Genomic DNA, 23,581 nt, shown 5'->3' on the forward strand with positions numbered 1-23,581 from the left:
TATTTCGCACCTAGAGCAGAAAATGAGATTTTTCCAGCTCGAAATCGGTTTTCAAGTCCGAGGCCGTAGGCCGAGGACTAGAAAAGATTGAGAGCTGGAAAAACATTTTTGCCCGTGGTGCGAACGATATTTTTCGCCACACTACAGGTATTGCTGACAAAATAAATAAATAATACTCGTTAAGCTATCGTACCTATCTCTTGATTTTAGTGGTAGAAGATTTGCAGTCAGGATTTCAGATTCTTTTAAAATCTCACTTGGAATACCACAGTCATCTTCAAGCATTTTTGAAAATTAGGAATGCACTAATCAACAATAAATAATTGAATAAAACTGGTTGCGAAGCGAATTAGTTTGATTCGAAACTGGAACTGAAATCATGGCGACTTCAGCTGATGATGAAAGTGGACACTCGCCCGATCTAGCGGATGACTTATTAACTACTTCCATGAGCGGCTGGAAAGAGACAACTTTCTGGCCTAGACCGGAAAAGAAACCCTTTTCTGACGTCGTCTGCAAACAAGGTCTTTCAGATCTACGTAGGGACTGGAAAACAGCTGCTATCTGTGAAGTGTGGCGAAAAATCAAACATTAAGAGGAATGCCAAACCGTCGACTTGAATCTTAGACCTCACTTCGCTCGGTCAATATATTATAATATATACTTAACTGGCTCATACACAAATTTACATTGAATGACGGTATTGCAGATAGATATTCAACATATTTTACAAATTATAAAAAAATAATCATTAAAAATTGAGAAATAGATAAAAAATGAGGGAAAAGTGGAGAAATGAAGAGAAGAACATGAAACTATATCAAAGAAGGGGAGCTGTAGGACGAGAGATAGTAGTAGAAGGAGAAAAAAATAAAAAACGAGAAAAAGGTGAAGTAGCTAAAGAAGAAGTGGAAGTGAATTAGAATTTATGAAGGAGGAGTGTGAATGGGGAAAAAAGAGAAGGTTGATAGTAAAGGAGGAGAAGAATGAGAAGAATGGAAAGAATGAGAAGAAGAAGGAGAAGAAATAGAAGAAGAAATGGTAAAAGAAGAAGAAGAAGAAAAAGAAGAAGAAGAAGAAGAAGAAGAATAAGAAGAAGAAGAAGAGGAGAAGAAGAAGAAGAAGAAGAAGAAGAAGAAGAAGAAGAAGAAGAAGAAAGAAGAAGAAGAAGAAGAAGAAGAAGAAGAAGAAGAAGAAGAAGAAGAAGAAGAAGAAGAAGAAGAAGAAGAAGAAGAAGAAGAAGAAGAAGGAGAAGAAGAAGAAGGAGAAGAAGAAAAATAATGAGGAGAAGAAGAAGAAGAAGAAGAAGAAGAAGAAGAAGAAGAAGAAGAAGAAGAAGAAGAAGAAGAAGAATGAGAAGAAGTGAAGACTTATCGCCTCGATCACGGTTCATCTAGCCTAATTCCGTAGTCTGGGCACTGCACACCCGAGCTGCTATAAATATACCCAACACACTTCTCAATATACGTCAGCCACAAACTAAGAGAATGTGAGAAGGACAGTGCAATGGGAAGGATGGAGAGAAAGAGAGAGAGAGAGAGGAAGAAAGAGAGAGATTTCTGCACTGAGATTTCCCGTAGCCGTCGGCATTCTCTAGTGAATGTTGAAAATTTAATCCCTCAAGATCGTCTTCTTATTATTTTACTTGTTCTCTTAACTCTTCTTTTCCTCTATACTTCCCACTTCTACTTTTCCATTACCTCTTCCACTTTCCTTTCTTCCAATCCTCTATCTATCTATCTATCTAATCTTCTTTCCTCTATCTCTGCTTATTAAGCTGTGCTTATTCTTCTCCTTTCCTCTCTGTGTTATTGTAGTTGCCTTGTATTCTTCCAACTTTCTTTTTATACTCATATTTTCCTTCTTTTTCTTATTCTCCCTCTTCTTCTTCCTCTTCTTTTCTCTCTTCTTTCCCCTCCGATTTTTATTCTCATTTTTCTCCTTTTCCTTCAGCTTATACTTCTTCTTCTTGTTCTTGTTCCAATTCTTATTCTCTTTCTTCATCTCAATCTTCTCATTATTTTTCTTCTTCGTTCTCCTATTCCTCTTCTTCATCTTCTGCTTCTTCTACTCTTCCTTATTCTCTTTTTTATTGTTCTTGTACTTGTCATTATTCTTCTCATTCTTGTCCTTCCGTTTCTTCTACTTTCCTTATTTTTTTCACGTGTTATTCTTTTTTCAATTATTTTTCCACTTCTTTTTTGTTGTTCTTCTTATCCCTCTCTTCTTCCACTTCTTCGTTTTCTCCTTCTTCTACTTCTTCGTCTCCTCCTTCATCTTATTATTCCATTTCTTCTTCCTCTTCCGCTTATTTTTATTGTTTGTGTTCCTCTTCTTGTTCTTGTTCTTGTTGTTCTTCTATTCCATCCATTTCTCCTACTTCCTTCTCCCTCCTCAGCTCCTTCGTTCTCTTCTTTCTCCTCCTCCTCATCTTACTTCTACTCCCTCTTCCTCTTTTTTTCTCATCTCCTTATTTTTCTTTTTCTTGCTTGTTCTTCTACTTCTTCTTCTCCTTCTTTTTCTTCTTCTTCTTCTTCTTCTTCTTCTTTTTCTTCTTCTTCTTCTTTTTCTTCTTCTTCTTCTTCTTCTTCTTCTTCTTCTTCTTCTTCTTCTTCTTCTTCTTCTTCTTCTTCTTCTTCTTCTCTTCTTCTTCTCCTCCTTCTCCTTCTCTCACTCCCTCTTCTCCTTCTCATTTTTCTTCTCCTTCTACCACTCCCTCTTCTTTTTCTTCTTCTTTCCCTATTCTTTTACTTTTTTCCTCTTCTTTTTATTCTCTTCCTCCTCTTTCTTCTCATTTTTTTATTCTTCTTTCCCTCCTCCCCTTCTCCTCCTTCTCCTCCTTCTCATTCTCCTCTTCCTCCTCCCACTCTTCCTCCTACTCCTCTTTCTTCTGATTTCTCCACTTCTTCCTCCTCTTCTCCATTCTTCTTCTTCTTCTTCTTCTTCTCCTTCTTCTTCTTCTTCTTCTTCTTCTTCTTCTTCTTCTTCTTCTTCTTCTTCTTCTTCTTCTTCTTCTCCTTCTCATTTCTCTTCTTCTTCAATCCCTCTTATTTCCCTATTCTTCTACTTTTTTCCCTCTTCTTTCCATTTTATTCCTCCTCTTTCTTCTCATTTTTTTATTCTTCCTTTCCTCCTCTCCTTCGCCTCCTTCCCCTTCTCCTTCTCAATCTCCTCCTCCTCCTCCTCCCACTCTCCCTCCTTCTCCTCTTCCTCCTGATTTCTCTACTTCTTCCTCTTCTTCTCCTTCTTCTTCTTCTTCTTCTCCCTCCAGTTCTCCCTCTTGACTTTTCATCCCCTAGTCTCTAGAGTATATTCCATAACGCCAAGAATGGCCGTACAGAGGGCATAGACCCTTGGCGTATTATTCAGAAAACGTATATATCTTATATAGGTCGGTTATAAATTGCTGGTGCAGCCTATACTGCTGATAGGAAGGGGGTGGGTAGAAGTGATAGGAAGATAGTCGGTGGATGACGTCAGAGGGGGTGAGAAGTATTGGGAGGGATGAGGAGTGGTGAGGAGTTGTGGGAATTGTAAGAAGAATAGAGAGGTTGAATTAGGGAAAATCCCCTGTTAGAGGTCTCTATCATGGCTGAATATCATGGGAAGAGGGAAAGAAATGAAATGTGGAGTGAGTGAGATTAGCTAACCTGTATGAAAATACAAAATGTTATATTATTATATAAATAATAATATAATAATTATAATAATGTGATAATAATATAAATGTAATAATAATATTCTAATTTCATATAAATAAAAATATAAATTTAAGTATCCTTTTAAAATTGTTCATTCACAACATGTTTCGGCTATAATGATGCCATTATCATTTCTATTTTCATTTATTTATTTAATTATTCAGAATAATTACACAACTTACAGAAAAGTAGCACAGGCTTATAAGCCCAAAACGGTTCCAATTCTAATTTATACAACAGTCCAAATGTAGCTAGGTTATGTGTCACTTAACATTCATCAATTTACAATTCAAAACACCCAAAATCATTTTCAAATTGAAAAAAAATTAAGTGCTCTCCACATCCTCTAAAGATGCTTTTTTTTATTCACTTTACTTTACTTATTCTATTGTTTTTTTTTATTGTAAATCTTCAACTGTCAGGTTGTTATAATGCAGTTCCCGGTGCTCATTCCCCACACCCAGACTTGTCTTTGTGGGAATATTCACTATTTATCTAATGTTTCTGCTGCTGTATTACTTTTTTTACTTTCCTTGCCCTATTACCTACCATAGGTAAGGAAATTATTGCTTTCCGAAAAAAATTAAGGTACCACAATTTCTAAATTTCTATACGTTTCAAGGTCCCCTGAGTCCAAAAAACTGGGTTTTGGGTATTGGTCTGTATGTGTATGTGTGTGTGTGTGTGTGTGTGTTGTGTGTGTGTGTGTATGTGTATGAGTGTATGTGCGTCTGTGTACACGATATCTCATCTCCCAATTAACGGAATGACTTGAAATTTGAAACTTAAGGTCCTTTCACTATAAGGATCCGACACGAACAATTTCGTTCAAATGCAATTCAAGGTGGCGGCTAAAATGGCGAAAATGTTGTCAAAAACAGGGTTTTTCGTGATTTTCCCGGAAACTGCTCCAACGATTTTGATCAAATTCATACCTAAAATAGTCATCGATAAGCTCTATCAACTGCCACAAGTCTCATATCTGTAAAAATTTCAGGAGCTCCGCCTCATCAATGCAGATAGATTCCCAATTATCAGGCTTCAGATACAATTGAAACAAAAAAATCAAGTGGAGTAGATTGAGCATGAAAATCTCTACAATTAATGTTCAGTAACATTTTCACCTAAAATTGAAAATAAGCTTTAAATTCGAGAAAATGTGATTATTCAATTGCAAATTATTGTTGATTCTATTAAATCACTAGCCGTCAGGCTCGCTTCGCTCGCCATATCCGTCTAGCCAGGGGGCTCCGTCCCCTGGACCCCCGACTGGATCGTCCAAGAATGAGATCAGCAGGCTCGCTTCGCTGGCCTGCATTTTTCATTTGAGCATTTTTATCAAATGTTAGGACAATCCAGTCGGTCGGGTAACCAGTCCAATTATAAACTCGACAAACTGAAATCTTGAAGAATTTCAAATAGGCCTTAACCATCCTCGGTAAAATAAAAATCTATATGCAAATTCCAAGTTAATCAGTCCAGTAGTTCAGACGTGATGATGCATCATATGACGACATATCCTACCAAAATAGTCGATTGAAAAAAGGAATCGTCGATATTCAACAATGTTACAATTAGCAAGGAACAACCATCTAATGTTTCACTAATCCTATTACAGTTAAAAAATCATCTCAAAGGACAGTTGTGTTTTATTGTACAAAGCATATCAATATCCATCATCTAGTCACTTTGAAAAATTCCATGAAAATTTTTCTTGAGAAAGAACCGCTTATGAAGCTTATCAGTTTTCACCCACGCACAAGCCTGAAGCTCTTGTGAGCATGACCCTCAGCAGAACAAATAATACTATAGTGAGGTCCACGTTATAATGGCAGTGGAGAAAGATAGGAGGAAAACGTTGCCGATCCTCTGTCTTGTCAATGCCTTCTATATACGGTAGCTGATATAGGTTTATGATCAGGTGACTCAGTGAATGAGTTGGTGTTTTTATTATGGCTCAAAAATTTCAATGTTTATTCACTATTTTTCAAGTTTTTGACTCGATACTATATACAGTGGATTGTTTTAGTTAATTTTCTATATTAACATTCTAAATTCTAAATTCTATGTGATTATTTTGGGATCAAAATGTATGTGTTTGAAACTGCTGAAGAATCATAACCTCTTTTGGACTAATATGCAATCAAAATTCGGGAATGGAATAGTAAGGGCTATAAGTCTGTTTTTTCGTTTCCAATCATTTTATGATTATGTTGTTTTGTCGTTGTTGTTGTTGTTATTGATGTAATTTTAACGGTTCATTCTCGTTTAAAATAATCAATTATATTTTATTAAGCAAGAGATTATATATTTTTCAATAATTTCATAATGAACTCTCATAATAAGGATGAAATATTTTTGTAATCAATTATCAATTTTACATTGTTCAAAGACTTTCTGACAACAGAGCGAAGCGAGAAAGAGACAGCGCTATCCGCTTTGTTGCATGATAGACAAGGATAGCAATACCATTGCTAATCAAACACTGCCATTACAACGTGGACCTCACTTTATTTACTGTGATCAGCTTCTAGAGAGTTTCAATTATATTTATATAAATATAAAGCTTTAGATTTATAAATATAAAGCTCTCCAAGAAATTACTGGGAACTATCAAAGAGAACTGTCAATTCCAACCAATTAGTTCAACGTTGAATTTTCCAAAATATTTTCCCGGTTAAGTTCATGGAAATCATCAACAAGAATCAGATAATAAAGAACGAAATTTGAATAAATTATATAGACTGCTTGGAAATCATGATAATTTACAGATTCTCATTTCCAATAAATTAGATCAGTTACGAATTTTCCTGCAGATTTTGCAGAAAGTAGGAGGAGAATTCCAGTGAAAAGAGACTGCTCCACCTGATTCGATTAATATTTTTCAGTAACCAGATTCAATTAGAGTTATAACAATATTATTCAAACGAAATTTCGTTTCAGCTGTAATATCATCAACATTAACTTTTCCTTATATCCTTCAGGAAAACATTCCAATAATGGGGTTTTCCACGTCAAAAGCGAATTGTATAACATCGCTTTACAATGAATCATCATAATAAGTTTTTCCTGAAAGCATTTCATTTTGTTTTCCCGTCATGGAAGCGGGAAAACCCTGTAAAGGAAACTATTTTTTTTATTTATCAATTCTGTTATAAATTCATGGAATCATCCTGTTATTGAAAACTCAGTGAAATATATTATAGTAATTATTATCAGAGGAAAATCCTAATTGAATGTTGTAAATCACCCCAAAGACTTCTGCTACTGCAAATATTGACAGCAGGGTGAACACTAACTTATTGATAAACTTATTGATAACTTATCGATAGCTAGATGGAAATTCGATGAGCGCTACTATACAAAAAATTATTCGTCAGCCCAAATCTAATAATCTAATAATAATAATATATATTTCAGTTATAAGTGGTTTTTTCATTCATTGTATCAAGTACATAACTTTGACAATACTTTCGAGTTTTTTCTACTGATTCCTTTTCAGTTTTGTATTAATTATATATATTTTTCTGATTTATTTTACAGGGACGTGACCTGATGAACAACGCGTCAGCTGGTATATTTGTGAGCAACCAGAGCCTTGTTCTACAGGGAGTACAGAAAGAGTCGGCTGGTCTGTACACGTGCGTTGCTAGCAACCAGGAGGGAGATGGAGAAAGCAACCCTCTTCTTCTCTCTATCAGATGTGAGTAGACAAATTATTATGGTATCAGAAAAATTAGTTGGAAAACCAGTGGATTCAAAACTGTTGATGATGTAGAATTCTTCCAAAGATCTGCTGGTCTTTAAACATTAATTATGTTGCCAGCAACCAGTAGGGAGATTGATTGATTGAGTACTTTATTTATGTAGATTACAGTATATACTGGCTTATACACTTATATACAATAGCTTACAATACAGCAAAATTATAGATGAATTTACATAATATAGACTAAGAAAATAATTATTGAACTGTATATGATATGAAAAAGCAATTTGTAATATAATAACTATAGATAATAATTATATTGTTATGCATCCACATAAATTGGCGGAGCTTTGGACATATCAATGTCCATTCTTTGGAAAGAATATTAAAAATATCCTCCCCACTAACTCTCTGTCAAAGAAGATAGAGAGAGCAACCCTCTTCTCCTCTCTATCAGATGTGAGTAGACAAATTATGGTATCAGAAGAATTAGTTAAATTATCAGTGGATTTAAAACTGGTGTTGAGGATGTTGTAGAATTCTTCTACTTTGGCCCGGTTGAACAAAAGCAAGTTAAATGTTAATCTTAATCAATCTCATGACACCAATCAGAAAAGGCTTTTCCAAAAAGAATGCTTCTCTGATTGTCTCTCGTGGAATCAATCACGATTAAAATTTAACCAGCTTTATACTATGCAACCGGCACAATAAATGAAACAAGGTGAGACCTTGACACTATTTCGGTGTTGCCATATTGTTTGGGATTTCCATCTTTTCATGCAAGCCAGTATGATTAGATATATATTATTCAATTTGACAACACAGCGTTGTATTCTACAATAATTGATTAATTGATTCTAATTAATTTTCAATCAATTAAATAATAGATTAATTCTAATTTTACTATCAATAATTATAAAAGTACATTATTTTATTCCGCAATACTACCTTATTCAATTCCTCAATCCATCTCCTTATTTCATCTGATATCAATCCATAGATAGTCATAAGCAGTCTTACGATTGGCCGTTAGCTATTGACCACCACAGTTATTGGCCAGGACTACAATTCGTACAAGTATTCCAAATATGGCGTGCCTAGTCTCAGCCAATGACAGTAGAGATCAACCTTCATTGGTCAACTGCCTTTCCTCTATCCATGGTAATGCATAGTATTTAACATTCTTTTGATAAATCAATAGTTTTGACAATGTGAAGTCCTTTCAACAATACTTTCACACATACTATAATAGTTTTCTTGATGTCATTTATTCATAACATACTATAAGAGTATCCATTATACCTACTTTACTAGTAGTTCTGTGAACAGTAGACCTCACGCAGTATTCTCATCCACAAGTACCAGATGTCAAATGTTTTAAATGTTAACAAACTCAGTTCACGTTTGAATTTGTATTTCATATTATATAATTCATCCAGTTCCGTGATGATATTTCTATCTGATGAAAATTAATTTTTTAGAATCGAAGATACAGTAATATAATTTCTCCAGCATTATTTGGTTAATTTGTTTATTTTTATTCACCTATTAAATTAGTTTTTTCGAATGTGAGAATATTGATACTGATGGGATACCATGACTGCAAAACAAAATATTGAAACCAAAGACCTTAAAGCTGCGATTAGACCAAATTTATTAAAAACATGTTAATAACTCAATCCTTTTAGATTATATTAGATTGAACATAACTTATCATACACATGATGAACATATGTGTTTGTCAACTGCCGTTCAATCTAATAGAATCTCTAAGGATAACCATTTTGTTAATAACTTGGTGTAAACCAGCTTAAAGATACATACCTCTTAATGTCTTTGAATTGAAACTATAGACCTTTACAAATACAGTATAGAATGGCTTCTCCACACATCTGTGTAATCACTTGTCAGCTGATTTATGATGAATAATAAATTCTATAGTCTGATTTTCACTCTAATATTGGCGTATGAAGAAGGCTCCTTTTACCTTTTATATTATACTTGAAATGCAAAATTTTCAAAAACCTTGTATATACGTCGACGTGCAATTTAAAATGGAACATACCAATCAAATTTCATGAAAATCTATTACCGCGTTTCGCCGTAAATGCGCAACATATAAATATATAAACATTTAAACTTTAAGAGAAATGCCAAACCGTCAACTTGAATCTTAGACCTCACTTCGTTCGGTCAACTAGTCCCCTCAAAAAAGCTATCTATAGTAAGATAGTCGTATCTTTTTATTCCGCCCCATCTAAAAAAGCTAGAGTTTTATTCCCAGGACAGTTACAGCTGAGAAACTAAAAACAAGTCTCATAGTCTTGTCAAACCTTGAATTAGTCGTACATGGCCAATAATAATGGAACTCTAAACTTGTCTCCCAGTTGTAAAAAGGCAATTAAGCCGATTATGACAATGAACTTGGATGAGTCGGCTTGTCACAATAAGAGTCCCCGTCCCACCCCATGGTAATCAACATCACCATCTTACTTCATATTATTATCTTTCCGACTCTAGTCCCGTTGTTTTATGTGAAAGTAATAATTTTGAAGACATACATGTGCCATCTTGAAATGAACGAATGATAGTACGAAAGGTGGCGAAGAAAGAGAACGGAGAACAGAAGGAGGGGAAAAGAGTTGAGAGAACTGTGGTGGAGCGTGGAGTGGAGAAATAAAACGAAGAAGAAGGAGAAGGAGGAGGAGGAGGAGGAGGAGGAGGGGGAGGAGGAGGAGAAGAAGAAGAAGAAGAAGAAGAAGAAGAAGAAGAAGAAGAAGAAGAAGAAGAAGAAGAAGGAGAAGATGATGAAGAAAAAGGAAAATAAAAGAGAAGAAGGAGAAGACGAGGAAGAGAGAGGGGTAGAGTGATGAAGGATGAAGAGATGATTATTGATGAGGAGGGAGTGAGAAAAGTATAAGTTGTATCACAGAATACAAGAAGAATTATAGAAGAATTACAGGAGAATTATAGAAGTTTTCTCTGGTTGTATGTGTATGAAAATAGAAAAGATAACTGATAATGAAGACAAGATAAAGGATAAGGAAAGATACATCTATAGTGAGGTCCACGTTATAATGACAGTATTTGATCAACTTCGGTTTTGCTATCCTTGTCTATCATTCGACAAAGCCGGTGGTACTATCCTTTTCTAGGTCCACAACGATGCCAATTAAGTTTTTGACAGTGTAGAAATATAATTAATTAATGCAGAGAATCGGCATCGCTATTCTTCTATCTTTATCCACTGCCATTATAACGTGGACCTCACTATAAGTCATACATTAACAGCCATAACAGAGGCCCCCATATCTTCTCTCTCTAACAACACCACTCAAAAGTCTCTGAGACTGAGCCGCCCTAATAAAAATTATTACAATGATGGTGCAATGATGGTGGTAATAATAAGAATGATAATGGGGCAAGAATACGAGCTCACTAATTATTATTAGCTGAATTGCCTCATAAACCAACTGACAGAAGACGTTAGTTAGTGCGTAAAGAGAGTTGAGAGAGAGAGAGGGAAAGTCAGTGAGAGGTAGAGAGAGAGAGAGGAGAGAGAGAGAGGAGAGAGAGAGAGAGAGAGAGAGAGAGAGAGAGATAGTGTGAGAGAGAGAGAGATAGTGTGAGAGAGTGAAAGAGAGTGAGTAAGTGAGAGATTGTGAGAGTTGAGAGAGAGTGAGAGAGAGAGAAAGAGAGGATAGAGAGTGTGAGAGTAAGAGAGAAAGATGGAGACTGAGAGAGAGAAAGATATAGTGAGTGTTGAGAGATAACAAGAGAGAAAGTTTTTGAGTGAAAGGAGGAGATTGATAAATTGCGTTTATTGGAGAGAGAAAGATAAAGAGAGAGAGGGAGTGTGAGTTGAGAGATAGTCGAGAGAAAGTGTGTAATTGAAAGGAAGAGAGTAAGAGAGAGTTGAGAAATAGTCGAGAGAGTAAATTAGGGGAAGAGAGAGAGTAAGTGAGATGGAGAGAGAAAGAGAATGTGTCTGTGTGAAAGAGATTGAATAAGAAGAGATTGATAAAGATAGTTGTGAGTGAAAGAAAGAGTGAGTGAGAGAAAGAGAGAGAGAGAAAAGAGAGAGGGTGTGTGATTCGAGAGAGAGAGTGAGTTAGTGAGTGAGAGAAAGGGAGAGAGAGTAGAGAGAATAGAGAGAGAGTGAGGATGAGTGAGAGGAAAGAGACAGAGTGAGAGAGAATGGTTGAGAGGAAGTGATAGAAAAAGAGGGAGGGAGTGAATAGGAGGAAGTGATGGGACGAGGGAGAGAGGAAGAGAGTGACAGTGAGTGAGTGAGTGAATGAAAGAGAGAGAGAGATAGTGTGAGTTGAGAGATAGTCAAGAGAAGAAGTAAGTGAGTGATAGGAGAAGATTGATTGATTGATTGCGTTTTTTAGAGAAAAATATATTAGATTAGATTAGATTTCTTTATTTATGTATGTTACAATAGCAGGAAGTGTATAGAAGGAATAGAGAGTGAGAGGAAGAGAGAGAGAGAGAGTGAGTGAGTGATGGAGAGATGGAATGAGAAGAGAGAGTGGAAGAGAGAGATATGGTGAGAGTTTGAAGATAGTCAAGAGAGGAAGTAAGTAAGAGGAGAAGATTGGTTGATTGTGTTCATTAGAGAGAAGTGAGAGGAAAAGAGATTGATTGATTGATTGATTGAGTACTTTATTTATGTGGATTACAATATATACTGGCTTATACACTTATATACAATAGCTTACAATACAGCAAAATTATAGATGAATTTAATAATATAGACAAGAAAATAATATTGAACTGTATATGATATGAAAAGTAATTTGTAAATAATAACTATAGATAATATATTGTATGCATCTACATAAATTGGCGGAGCTTTGGGAATATCAATGTCCATTCTTCGGAAGGAATATTGAAAATATCCTCCCCACTAACTCTCCACCAAAACATTAATTTAATTAATTAAACTAAGGATTTATTTATGAATGGAAATATTGTAAAAGTTTTAATTAATATGAATATTTAAGAGAAGAAAACAGAAAAATAATAAATAAAAGAGAGAGAGAGAGAGAGAGAGAGAGAGAGAGAGTGAGAGAGAGAGTTGAGAAATAGTCGAGAGAGTGAGTGAGGGGAAGAGAGAGAGTAAGTGAGATGTAGAGAGAAAGAGATGAGAGATAAAGTGAGTGAGAGGAAGATTGTTTGATTATTTGCCTTTATTAGGGCGAAGCTAGGACTCCAGGTCCTCTCTGCCACAACCCTGAAGAGAGATAGAGAGAGAAAGCGAAAAAGAGATAGTGCTAGTGGGAGAGAAAGAGAGTGATGGTGAATGGGTGAGAAAAAGAGTGAGAGAGTGGAGCAAGTAAAGTGAGTGCAGCTACAAAGAAAATGGGTCTCGAACTCCCTGTACTGAGCTCCCTTGAGAGCTCTAATCGCCCAACAGAAAGATTAACGAGTGGCAGATAAGAGCTGCAAGCAAGCGAAAGAGAGAGAGAGAAAGAGAATGTGAGAGATAACTGAGATTTCTATTTTAGAGGTCAACTTAGAAAAGATGTATGTAAGGGTGCTCTGAATAATATCCACCTAATGTTAAATTGCTATGTTGATAGATCTCGATTAAATTGGATAGTGTGTTGCAGATTAATCTATATTGATTCAACAATTATTGTATAACCCTCAGAAATTATTGAATTATTTACTTCAAAAATTATTTATTTCAATATCTCATGAGAAGAAGCATAGATAGATACTAGATAAATTCATGGATATATGAATATATTTGATTAATGCTCGCGATATGACAAAAGTTCATCAATTAGGTAAGAATTTCGAACACAGGATTGAAATAGTTATTTGTGCAACTAGTGCGCAAAGTGACAGTTTGCTGCACCGAAAGAAACGTTTACGCCCGAGCCGTAGGCGAGGGCGGAATGGCTTCTTGAGTGCAGCAGAGGAACTTTGCGCACGTATTTCACATTTAATTTTTCCTACAGTTATCATTAAATATGAGAAGTGGTTGATTGAATGATTATGGGTAAAATGATGGCTGAAATCCATCAAATGTTTGTGTGTGTGTGATGCTGTTATTAATAGCAACTTTAATTCATTTAAAAATTAATAATTTTTGTTGGAAATTCTCAGCCAAAGTTCTCATTTTTATTCATTCAAGAATCAGAAAAAATACAGATGGAACAAAAACTTCACATTCAGAATACACGCCAACAGCTTGTTGGCTGAACCGAGATGCAAGATGGCTGAACCGACAAGCGCGCGACCTAGCGGGAAGAATCGTACCTAAGTTTGTTTCATCCAGCTAAAAATTACTGAAACACGATTCAGAAATTTAGACTTTGCTCAAATTACGAGAAAAATGCTCAAAGTAAACTGAAAAATATTATAAAATAACATAGACAACAGAGATATTTATTGTAGTATTGTTATGTTTTTTATTATTTTTATTTATATGAATATCGAACGGTAATCATTTAACCTCAAAATTCGAATTTATAATGTATATTTGCTACTTTTCTCATTTCTTGGAGTTGAAATAATAATTATCAATAGAAAAGTATTATTTATTATTTAATGATGAGAATTCGTAAATGATGATTATTTAATTATGATTTAGATGCACCTGATTGGCTGGCCGGTTGTCGTCATTTCGAAATGAATTTGAAAGCACCAATAGGAGCTCGTATCGAATTGGAAAGTGAACATGGCAAAATGGTGATTCCATCGTTCTAATCTATCTTCTACTTAGCGAAAATTTTACTTTATTCAAGGAGTCTTCATTCGCTATACACGTTAATCGATCTATTGATTGAGTTTGAAGAGTTGAATTAATTATTAATTATTATCACAATTAATTGAATCCATCAATAGGAATTTTGTTTCATATTTCCTATAATACAAAATACATTGGACTAGATAAATAAGTTGACTTCAATGAAATGACGACAGATTTTGAACTAAAATATTGATAAGAACTAATACAAGTTTTTCTAATCACATGTTCCACACGTTTGGAAAATAGCAGATGATTCGCCACGCATCTATCTGTTCAGTTCAGTTGAATGGAGATTGACAGAGGTGTAGCAGCCAAAACTAGTTTCTCCACTTTTCAATAAGTGGTTGTAACAATTTCAAGCTTTCAACTTCAAATAATGAGAAATATCGGGGCACTTAACTTCGCTCTTATTTTTATTTATTGATAGAAAAAACAATTCTTTAAAATGATCGTGTTTATATTTCACAGCTGGCTATATGTCATCTTATGAATTTCGTGGATGCGATTTTTTGATTTTTCACATACTCACTCACTCATTCACTCACTTTTTCACTATTCACAGCTGTTTTAGCCAAGGATGAATTAACCTTTTAATGTTGTTTAGCGAGTTTTACCAAGGATGAGACCAAGTGCAATCGAATTTTTATATCATAAACCCACTATGTTCCAAATTTCATGAAAATCGTTAGAGCCGTTTTCGAGATCCGTTGAACATAAATAACCAGATATAAATATATAAAAATACAGAAATTGCTTGCTTAGTATAATAGGATACTAGTAGTTCTGTGAACAGTAGACCTCACGCATTTTTCCCATTCACAAGTATCTGATGTCACCTGTTCTAGTTGATTCAGTTGAATCATAATTTACTCTTGAAAACTGTTATTTGTTTTCTCCAAGATCAAAAACTCACTTATGTTAATAAACTCAGCTCACGTATGTATTTGTATCCCATATGATGATTTATCCAGTTTCGAGATAATCTTTCCATCTGATAAAAATATTTCTCAACTATTTTAAAATTATTTTTCTTTCAATCAAGAATATTATAATTTCTTCGGCATTATTCAGTTTATTTGATCATTTTTTATTTCATTTTCAATCACCTATTAAATTTGTTTTTCAAATTTGAAAATATTGAAACCCCACCTTATAGAAATAGATACGGCCAGACATGTGTGTAATGCATGCAATGAAAAATCCACTTGTCTGCTGATTGATTATGAATAATTCTATAGTCTGATTGATCCTATCTTCAAACTAGATGATACATAGTGATATCAGAGTATGGAGGACTATTTTCTTTTCATATTATCTTTAAAATGCAAAACTTCAAAAAACCTTGTGTATACATCGACGCGCAGTTGAAAAAGTAATATTCTTGCTAAATCTCATCAAATTCTATCTACGCGTTTGGCCGTAATCGCGTTACATATAGACAGACACAAGCAAATTGAGTTGAAACATAGACCTCACTACGTTCGGTCAATTATGATTCAACTCACACTACCACTAGAGACATAAAGCTTGACAAGAACTATAGGGAGATAAAACGGGTAACACCATAATAAATCATAGATGTAATTCAAGAATTACTCTATTTCTCTGAACAGAAAGTTTAATCATTCTGTTGTTTCATTCTGTTTCATAATAATTCATAACAGTGGTCTGTTTTTGATTGGTCCTGGAGTAGCCTACTTCATAGAACATTGATTTCCGTGTAGGTCTCAGCATAATACATAAATTATTCCCTGAGAATAATTTAGAGAGAAAAATATATTATGAAAATCCCCAGCTTCCCGACAACTACACACCAATACGCATATACAGCATCGCAGATTGAAATGCCACTTGAATTGCTTTTCCGCTTTTTGCCCGCAGAGCTGTTCATGTAATATACCATCTGAGAAAGTTTCTTTTGAGCTTATACAGAAATGTTCCAATTTTTCTGCTATAAAGCCTTGCCGAATGAATTCCACTGTAAACGACTTTGCTTTCAGCTCTTTTCAAAAAATATCTCCTCGGTTGGTCACTTTTGTGGATTACCGCAGAATTTCATCTGGATGGAATACGGGAGAGTACTTTCATTTCGTCGTCTTTTTGCTCCTTATTTCACCGACACATATTGAAAATTAGAGAATTGAAGAGTTCCATTTCGTCTTTCTACTCCTTATTTCACCGAAATTTATATTAAAAATTAGAGAATTGCAGAGGTACAGCTCATCTATAGAAGACTCGGATGTATTTCGTTCATGTTTTGATTAGAGACGTACGGATGAGTCTCTTATTGCTTGTGATACAAACAGTGAGATATTCTCTATTTCAACTACACAAGCTATAAACAGAGGGGCGCCATTTAGGGGAGTGGCAGGGGGGCCTAGCCCCCCCCCCCCCCCACCAAGGATCAGATGAATAATAAAAAATTATTTATTTATTTATTTATTCGTTGATATAATTACAAATCATATGAATATGATCGGGATAGAACAACAGGCATAGCCCAAAACTATTCTGTTCCCAAATTTTGATAAATAATGTCCGAAAAAATAGGTTATGTTCTTACTGAGGAAATTTAAAGTTCAAAGTTCTGTCCAAGAATATATATTAGCTAGAAATTTTGAACTTAGAATGATTAAAATACCAAATTATAGTCAAATTTTCCACTTAATATCACCGCACTTTGAATAAATAAAGTTATTTCAGAAAATTTTGAAGCCAAAAATATACACACAACTTTCAACTAGGCACAGCTGTTACAAAATGCGGGTCTATCTACACGAATGCTTAGAATTTCATACTGATTTAATACTTTTTTCAGCAGCAGTAATATAATTCCTTCTACAGTATCAACAATGTAGCAAAATTGCTTCGAAATTATAGGTATGGAGTAATAAAGAATAATTATATTTTCTCTGTAGTATCTCTTAAATATAGAATGGGTACAATTATTGATGAGGGTACAATAAGTGAGTTATTGCATAAAGAGAGAATTAACAAGTTGCAAGATGTTACAGTGAAAGCAAAAGAAAGGGCACAATCAGAAAATCAATAATGTATGTACAGAATTGGTGAGATTTATGGGAACAGCTTAATGTTTCTTCAGCTTTCTAACTAAAAGTTATTTTCCAATTAGAATATGATTCCCAATGAAATTGTTGAAATTGTCATTGTAAAAGAAAAGAATATCCTTTTCCATGACTTTTAAGAAATTTGTTTCAGTGTATTCCCACTTTAGGGCCTCTCTGTAGGTCTATATTTCTAATAAATACTTCATGATTAATGTAGGCCTATATGCTTGTATTGATAATTCAACCACATTCGTATAAAACTGGAAAAAATGAAGCATATAATAACATCTTCGAATGTAACATTTATGGGGAAACCCAGGACCCTCTATCCTTTGGGCGTATTCCTTCCCCCTTTCCATCATACCACTTGGTTTTTGCCCCTCCTAGCAGTTTGGTGAAATGGCACCACTGAGTCAAATAGTAATATTATGTTATGAATGAGAATATTGTTAATACTTATAATATGAGTATAAATCAAGATACTAGTTCTATTGGATAAGTAAGGAATATGAGGATTTTAATACGGACTTTACTTATATTCCAGAAGAATTGAACATGTTTTTATCGCAGTATGTTCAGCTTGCAATGAATCAAAGATTTTTATCGTAAGTGACTTTATCAGCCTCGAACAATCAAGAATGTTCTTATCATTGTATGATAATAATCATTGACATCATGAAGCTTTGTGTCACCATCGAAACTGAAAGTTTCTATAGTGAGTTCCACGTTATGAAGTCGGCACCTGATTTACATTGATTTGCTATAGGAATCTTTTTGCCAGCAAAAAGGTTGTATTCCACAAAATGTAAATTTTTCAGGAACAGCAAAAACGTTACAACCTTTATGCACGATCAAGTGTGGAGATTAAATTTTAAAACCGAAATCAGCTATTGATAATCAGGTTAACCAATATAAGATATTGTAGAACTAAAACCGACTACTTTTACAACCTTTTTGCATGGAAACATCACTTTGCCAAAAGTTGTGGGTTACAACCTTTTGCCGGCAACTATTCTGTGATAAGACAAAGCAAATAGCTTTATCCTTTTCTAACTTCGCATCGTATAGCAACTCGTTTATAGGCTACAATGGAAAATTATTATGGATTATCAGAATATCCAATCTCAAATATAAAAAGTTATTATAAAGTCATGGAAAGATTTTTTTTCGGTGGAATATTATAATCTTATTAATATATCAGAGATACAGAAATAACTTCAATCACAGATACCTACTATAGGAAACGGTGGAAGAAGAAATTTGGCAAATCTGCCGTCTTATCATTTCCTCTGATTTTAGAACTGGATTCTCACTATATTTCCAATCGCGAGCAACTAAGAAGCTCTGTGATTGGACCGTTGTTGGTTACACTCATATCCAACACTTGGAGTGTGAACTCTCATACTCAACCAATGAGAGTTGAGTATGAACAATCATTGGAGCCAGCCTGTTTAGCAGTAAGGCTCTGTGATTGGCGAGGGCTTGTCACTCCCACTTCTAACACTTAAAGAAGCTGACCAATGAGAGACGAGCTTAGCAGTAGACTAGCAGTCTGCTCAGTTCCTCCTACATCCAATAGATAGCGTTTGCTGTAGCTTATGATGCTCATTCACTGTCTCCAATGTATTATTTTATCAAATAACATTATGAGAAATAGAACTGAAATGTCAGTTTCTGAAATGTGCTCTACGAAGTGAAGTTCTTGGCAGGAGAGGCGTAGGAAGGAGTCGAATTTCCTTATTGAAGAATTTGAGAACATGGTTTGCAGTGTCCCCCCCGGAACTTTTTAGAGCAGCTCTCAACAAAGTTATAATCCAGAATGATTGTCAACATTCGGTAACGGATAGGCACCAGAAGAAGAAGAAGATCATAAGATCAATAAACTATTGAATATTTATCCTACTATTACTAGTAGTTCTGTGAACAGTAGACCTCGCGCAGTTATAACGACGTCCCAAACCAAAAACACATCCACACTGATACACTAACTATTTATTTGATCAGATCATGCTTACACAAGATTTAATTATCATATAACGCTTTCCGGAATTAAACCGCAAATTAAACCGGAATTAAACCGCTAAACCGGAATTAAATTTTCTTTCCGCAAGAAAACCAGAAGACATCTAGACGCCCAGACGAGCTGTTATAAGTTCTTTGCATCCTATTCAATAGTGCATAGAATTGCATTCAATGAGGCAGCAATTTATAGTCTACACAGCTGCTAATTTTTTACCAAGTTACATTGAGATATTGAATTGCATGCGTCATGGCATGCAATTTATAGTCAACTCGACAGCTGATTTATGATGAATTAATATTCTATAGTCTGATTTTCACTCTAATATTGACGTATGAAGGAGGCTCCCTTCTCCTCTTATATCATCCTTGAAATGCAAAATTTCCAAAAAACCTTGTATACACGTCGACGCGCAATTTAAAATGGAACATACCTGTAAAATTTTATGAAAATCTATTACCGCGTTTCGCCGTAAATGCGCAACATATAAACATTTAAACATTAAGAGAAAATGCCAAACCGTCGACTTGAATCTTAGACCTCACTTCGCTCGGTCAATTACAATCATCACAGCTTAATAACATGATGGCTCATAATTCACTTCAAATGAAAGGTTTCAAAGAAAGAAATTGAGAAATTGGATAATATAACTGGATAAAATTTCAGCAGAATACAATAGTAAACAACAGTGATGCATTATTACGTCTGAACTACTGACTGACTACTTGACATTTCGCATATTAAGATTCATACTTAATTCACCGGGGATATAGGCCTATTTTTCAATTCTTCCATCTGCTGCCCTTGGAGATGAAGCAGTGCAAGATACGATCAAGGTTTTTGAGAGATGTCAAGAGATTTGTAATGGAATGTGAGAATATAGATACTTTTTTAGAATTCTCATGTAGACTTGTATATCATAATATTGTACAATATACTTCAAAGCTAAAATTGATAAATCATCGATACTGTTATTGTAATAGGTGTCACTTCATATGCGACTGTCGGCCTCAATAACTACATTTTAGCGCTATAGTTTTCTAATCAATTTTATATCACCATCTCAAACAGGTTTAGTACCTCGAGATGCAAATACTCAATTGGCATTGCATTTTATTTTGTAATAGTATTTTCTCATGTTGTAGAATTTGTATTGCTTTTATTATGTGTTTCTAAGATGTTGTAATTTTATATTTCTGCCAATAAAACATTTTCATTTCCATTATTCAAGATTTCATTGCGTCATTTATTTCATTAGACCCTTGCGTAGAATGTTACCTTGTAGTGAATACAATAGCAGTGAAAAATCCAGCCTGGTAACATAGAAATCTCTGATCACAAGATTTTTAGAATTTCCATTAAACACAGAGAAAATGGAGAGAAAAAACTCTACGTTGACTACCAACTAGGGCAGCAGCACCATTAAATACTTTGTAAGTTGAAAGTTATCGCTTCAGCACAGCTCCAGTCGATTTGGAACTAACTCAAAATTGTCGAAAATCCCCTGAACTTTATCGGCTTTTAGCCAGATTAACATAGGAATTATGCAAAATAGTCGTGTACTTCGGTTACAAGAACAACAAAAAGTTGGGTATTAACAAAGAAATTTACAATTTAGATGAGTTCTGGGAGGTGAGAGTTGAGAGACAGAGAGAGAGAGAGAGAGAAATAGAGAGACAGAGAGAGAGAGAGAGAGAGAGAAATAGAGAGACAGAGAGAGAGAGTGAGTGGGTAAATAATAAGGTGGAGGTGGAAAGGAGAGCGAAAGAGTGAGAGAGAATTGCAAATATCCCTGCTGATAGCTTTTCCAATAATCACATAAAAGCTGGCATCGATTTTCTCCTTCAGGACGGATTAATGGATAACTTACCGACTTTTTAGTTAAAGTAATAAGTTTTCGCTTTGTTCGGAGAATAGCAGTATTAATTAACCAGACATTATTTTGTGATAATCAGAGGATAAACACCTATAGAATCACCTATAGGATGAGATTCTATTTAGGGAAACGGTTTACTTTATGTCTTTTTGTGAAAGTAGTGTTGTAATAGTTATCGATATCGAATGAAAGTGACTCAATGCTGTTCAAACTGCTGATTCATTGAAACAATTCGAGATGCTAGTTTCAGTTATTACACTACTGCCAATCCTATACTATGAAACGAGCAACTTCTGTTTATATGTTTACTAGCAGGTAACCCGTGCTTTGCAAGGGTCTATTTTAAAACTTGACGTAATGAAATCTAGAAGAATTGAAAATAGGCCTATAATAATCCTCGGTTGGTTAAGAATCTATAAGCAGCATTTCAAGTAAATCAGTCCAGTAATTCAGACGTGATGATGCGTCAAACATAATTTTCCTATCCTCTACACAATTTTTTAAGCCAGTTCTTTCCTTTATTATAGTATAGAAGATGATTGAAAATGAGCTCGAAATTCGAGAAAATAAGATTATTCAACTGTTGATTCTATTAAATCATTCACTATGAAGAGATAGCAGACTTTGGGTGTCTGCAGCGTTATTGTCCTGTCACCAGCTGGCTCAGATCTTAGAAAAGTAGACTTGAGATGCGCGGGAACACTATCGTCAGTTGATCAATTTTCATAACGGCGAGGAAAGTTGTGTGAGTGCATCACACCAGATTTTTTCATTTGATGATATAATGAAAATGTGCATATGACCCTATTTTTTTGCTCAGGTTGCCAAAATACCCCTCATTCCAATATTAAAATTTTCGACTGACTGTACAGTGAGTCAGTCATTCTAATTTCGATTCTTAATTTCGACCATATGATTTGGTGATTTTTTTATGAAATCGTATGTACCATTAATGGAATATTTGAACATTAATTCTGAAAAATCTAGAAGGAGAATTGAAATTTGGGCTTCCAGGTGCAAGAGATTGATATTTTTAGAATCGATGTGCGAAATTTGGAGATCTAAATCATTCCCGTTTTTCCGGTATGCAATCCACAAGTTGACATGTTTTGATGCGAACAAACGAACACACGAACAAACACAACCCTACTCTTTCTTATTATTTATAGATATGTTTAGATGTTCAGATGTTTGGTTGCTTAGATGTTTATATGTTTGTATTTCACCGGATCTCGAAAACGGCTCTAACGATTCTCACGAAATTCACAACATAGTAGGTTTATAATATGAAGATTCGATTGCACTAGGTCTCATCCCTGGGAAAAGTCGCTGAAGGACATTAAAAGTATTATTATTATTATTCATCCTTGGAAAAACAGCTGATAATAATTATTTCGTTGTCTGTTGGTGATGGAAGTGAGTAATCGAGTTCATGTGAGTGGGACTGTGTCAAAATTATGACTTAGCTGTTGAACTTTTGTAATTATTCAATCTGGTACTTAGTGCCGGTTGCAAAAAAGGAGGGTTATTTTCCATCCTGATTAATTCCAGTAGATGCACTTTTTTGAAATAGTCTTCTCTGATTTGGTCCACGTGAAGTTAATCAGGATTGAAATTTAACCAGCTTTTGTGCAACTAGGCTTTTGTGAGGGAAATTTTTGCATTCCTCTGGGAATTAATCTTAATTTACTGTAATTAGATTGAACATTTCTGTATGATTATTATAATTTCTTCTTTCGTAATAAATTTGTTATGCTTTTGAACTCCAGAGCGAAGCTCGGTCCCCAATATTCTATTGTAAACCAATCAATAACAACTAGTGAGTACAAAAATAGTCAAACCTGTGAGGACACTATATAAATTCTGATAATTGTGTAACAATTATAAATTTCATCCCAAACTGTTTCAAAAATTAGTAATTTCGAAATCAATATCAATACAGTAGTTAACCTTCTAATATATATATTGGAACCAATAAGCATTAAGATTACTGTCAATTTGGAGAGTGAGAAAGAGTTATCACGGAAATAGATGCATCAATAACTAGGCTATTCTACCTTCTAAAAATCTGGTGTGGCGCACTCACACAACTTTCCTTGCCGTTATGAAAATTGATCACCTGACGCTAGTGTTCCCGCGCATCTCAAGTCTACTATTCAAAGATTTGAGCCAGCTGGTGACAGGGCAATAACGCTGGAGACACACGAGGTCTGCTATCTCTTCATAATGAATCATTTAATAGAATCAACTGTTGTCAACAGTTTGCAATTGGATAATCACATTTTCTCGAATTTCGAGCTTATTTTTAATTCTAGGCGAAAATGTTACTGAACATTAATTGTAGAGATTTTCATGCTCAATCTTCTCCACTTGGATTGTTTTGTTTAAATTTTATCTGAAGCCTGATAATTGAGAATCTAAAATCAAACTTTGCATAGATG

General features: G+C 34.6%; 1 protein-coding gene across 1 annotated transcript in view; it reads left to right on the forward strand.

The window, feature by feature from the left end:
* Positions 1–23,581, forward strand: part of LOC111057666 (nephrin) — a 176,737-nt gene that overhangs the window by 93,404 nt on the left and 59,752 nt on the right. The window contains exon 4 of the mRNA XM_039425664.1: positions 7,245–7,404. Within this exon, the coding sequence (XP_039281598.1) occupies positions 7,245–7,404 (160 nt within the window). The remainder of the gene's footprint in view (positions 1–7,244; positions 7,405–23,581) is intronic.

This window comes from Nilaparvata lugens, chromosome 4 (genome assembly GCF_014356525.2).
Source record: "Nilaparvata lugens isolate BPH chromosome 4, ASM1435652v1, whole genome shotgun sequence".
Classification (NCBI taxonomy): Eukaryota; Metazoa; Arthropoda; class Insecta; order Hemiptera; family Delphacidae; genus Nilaparvata; species Nilaparvata lugens.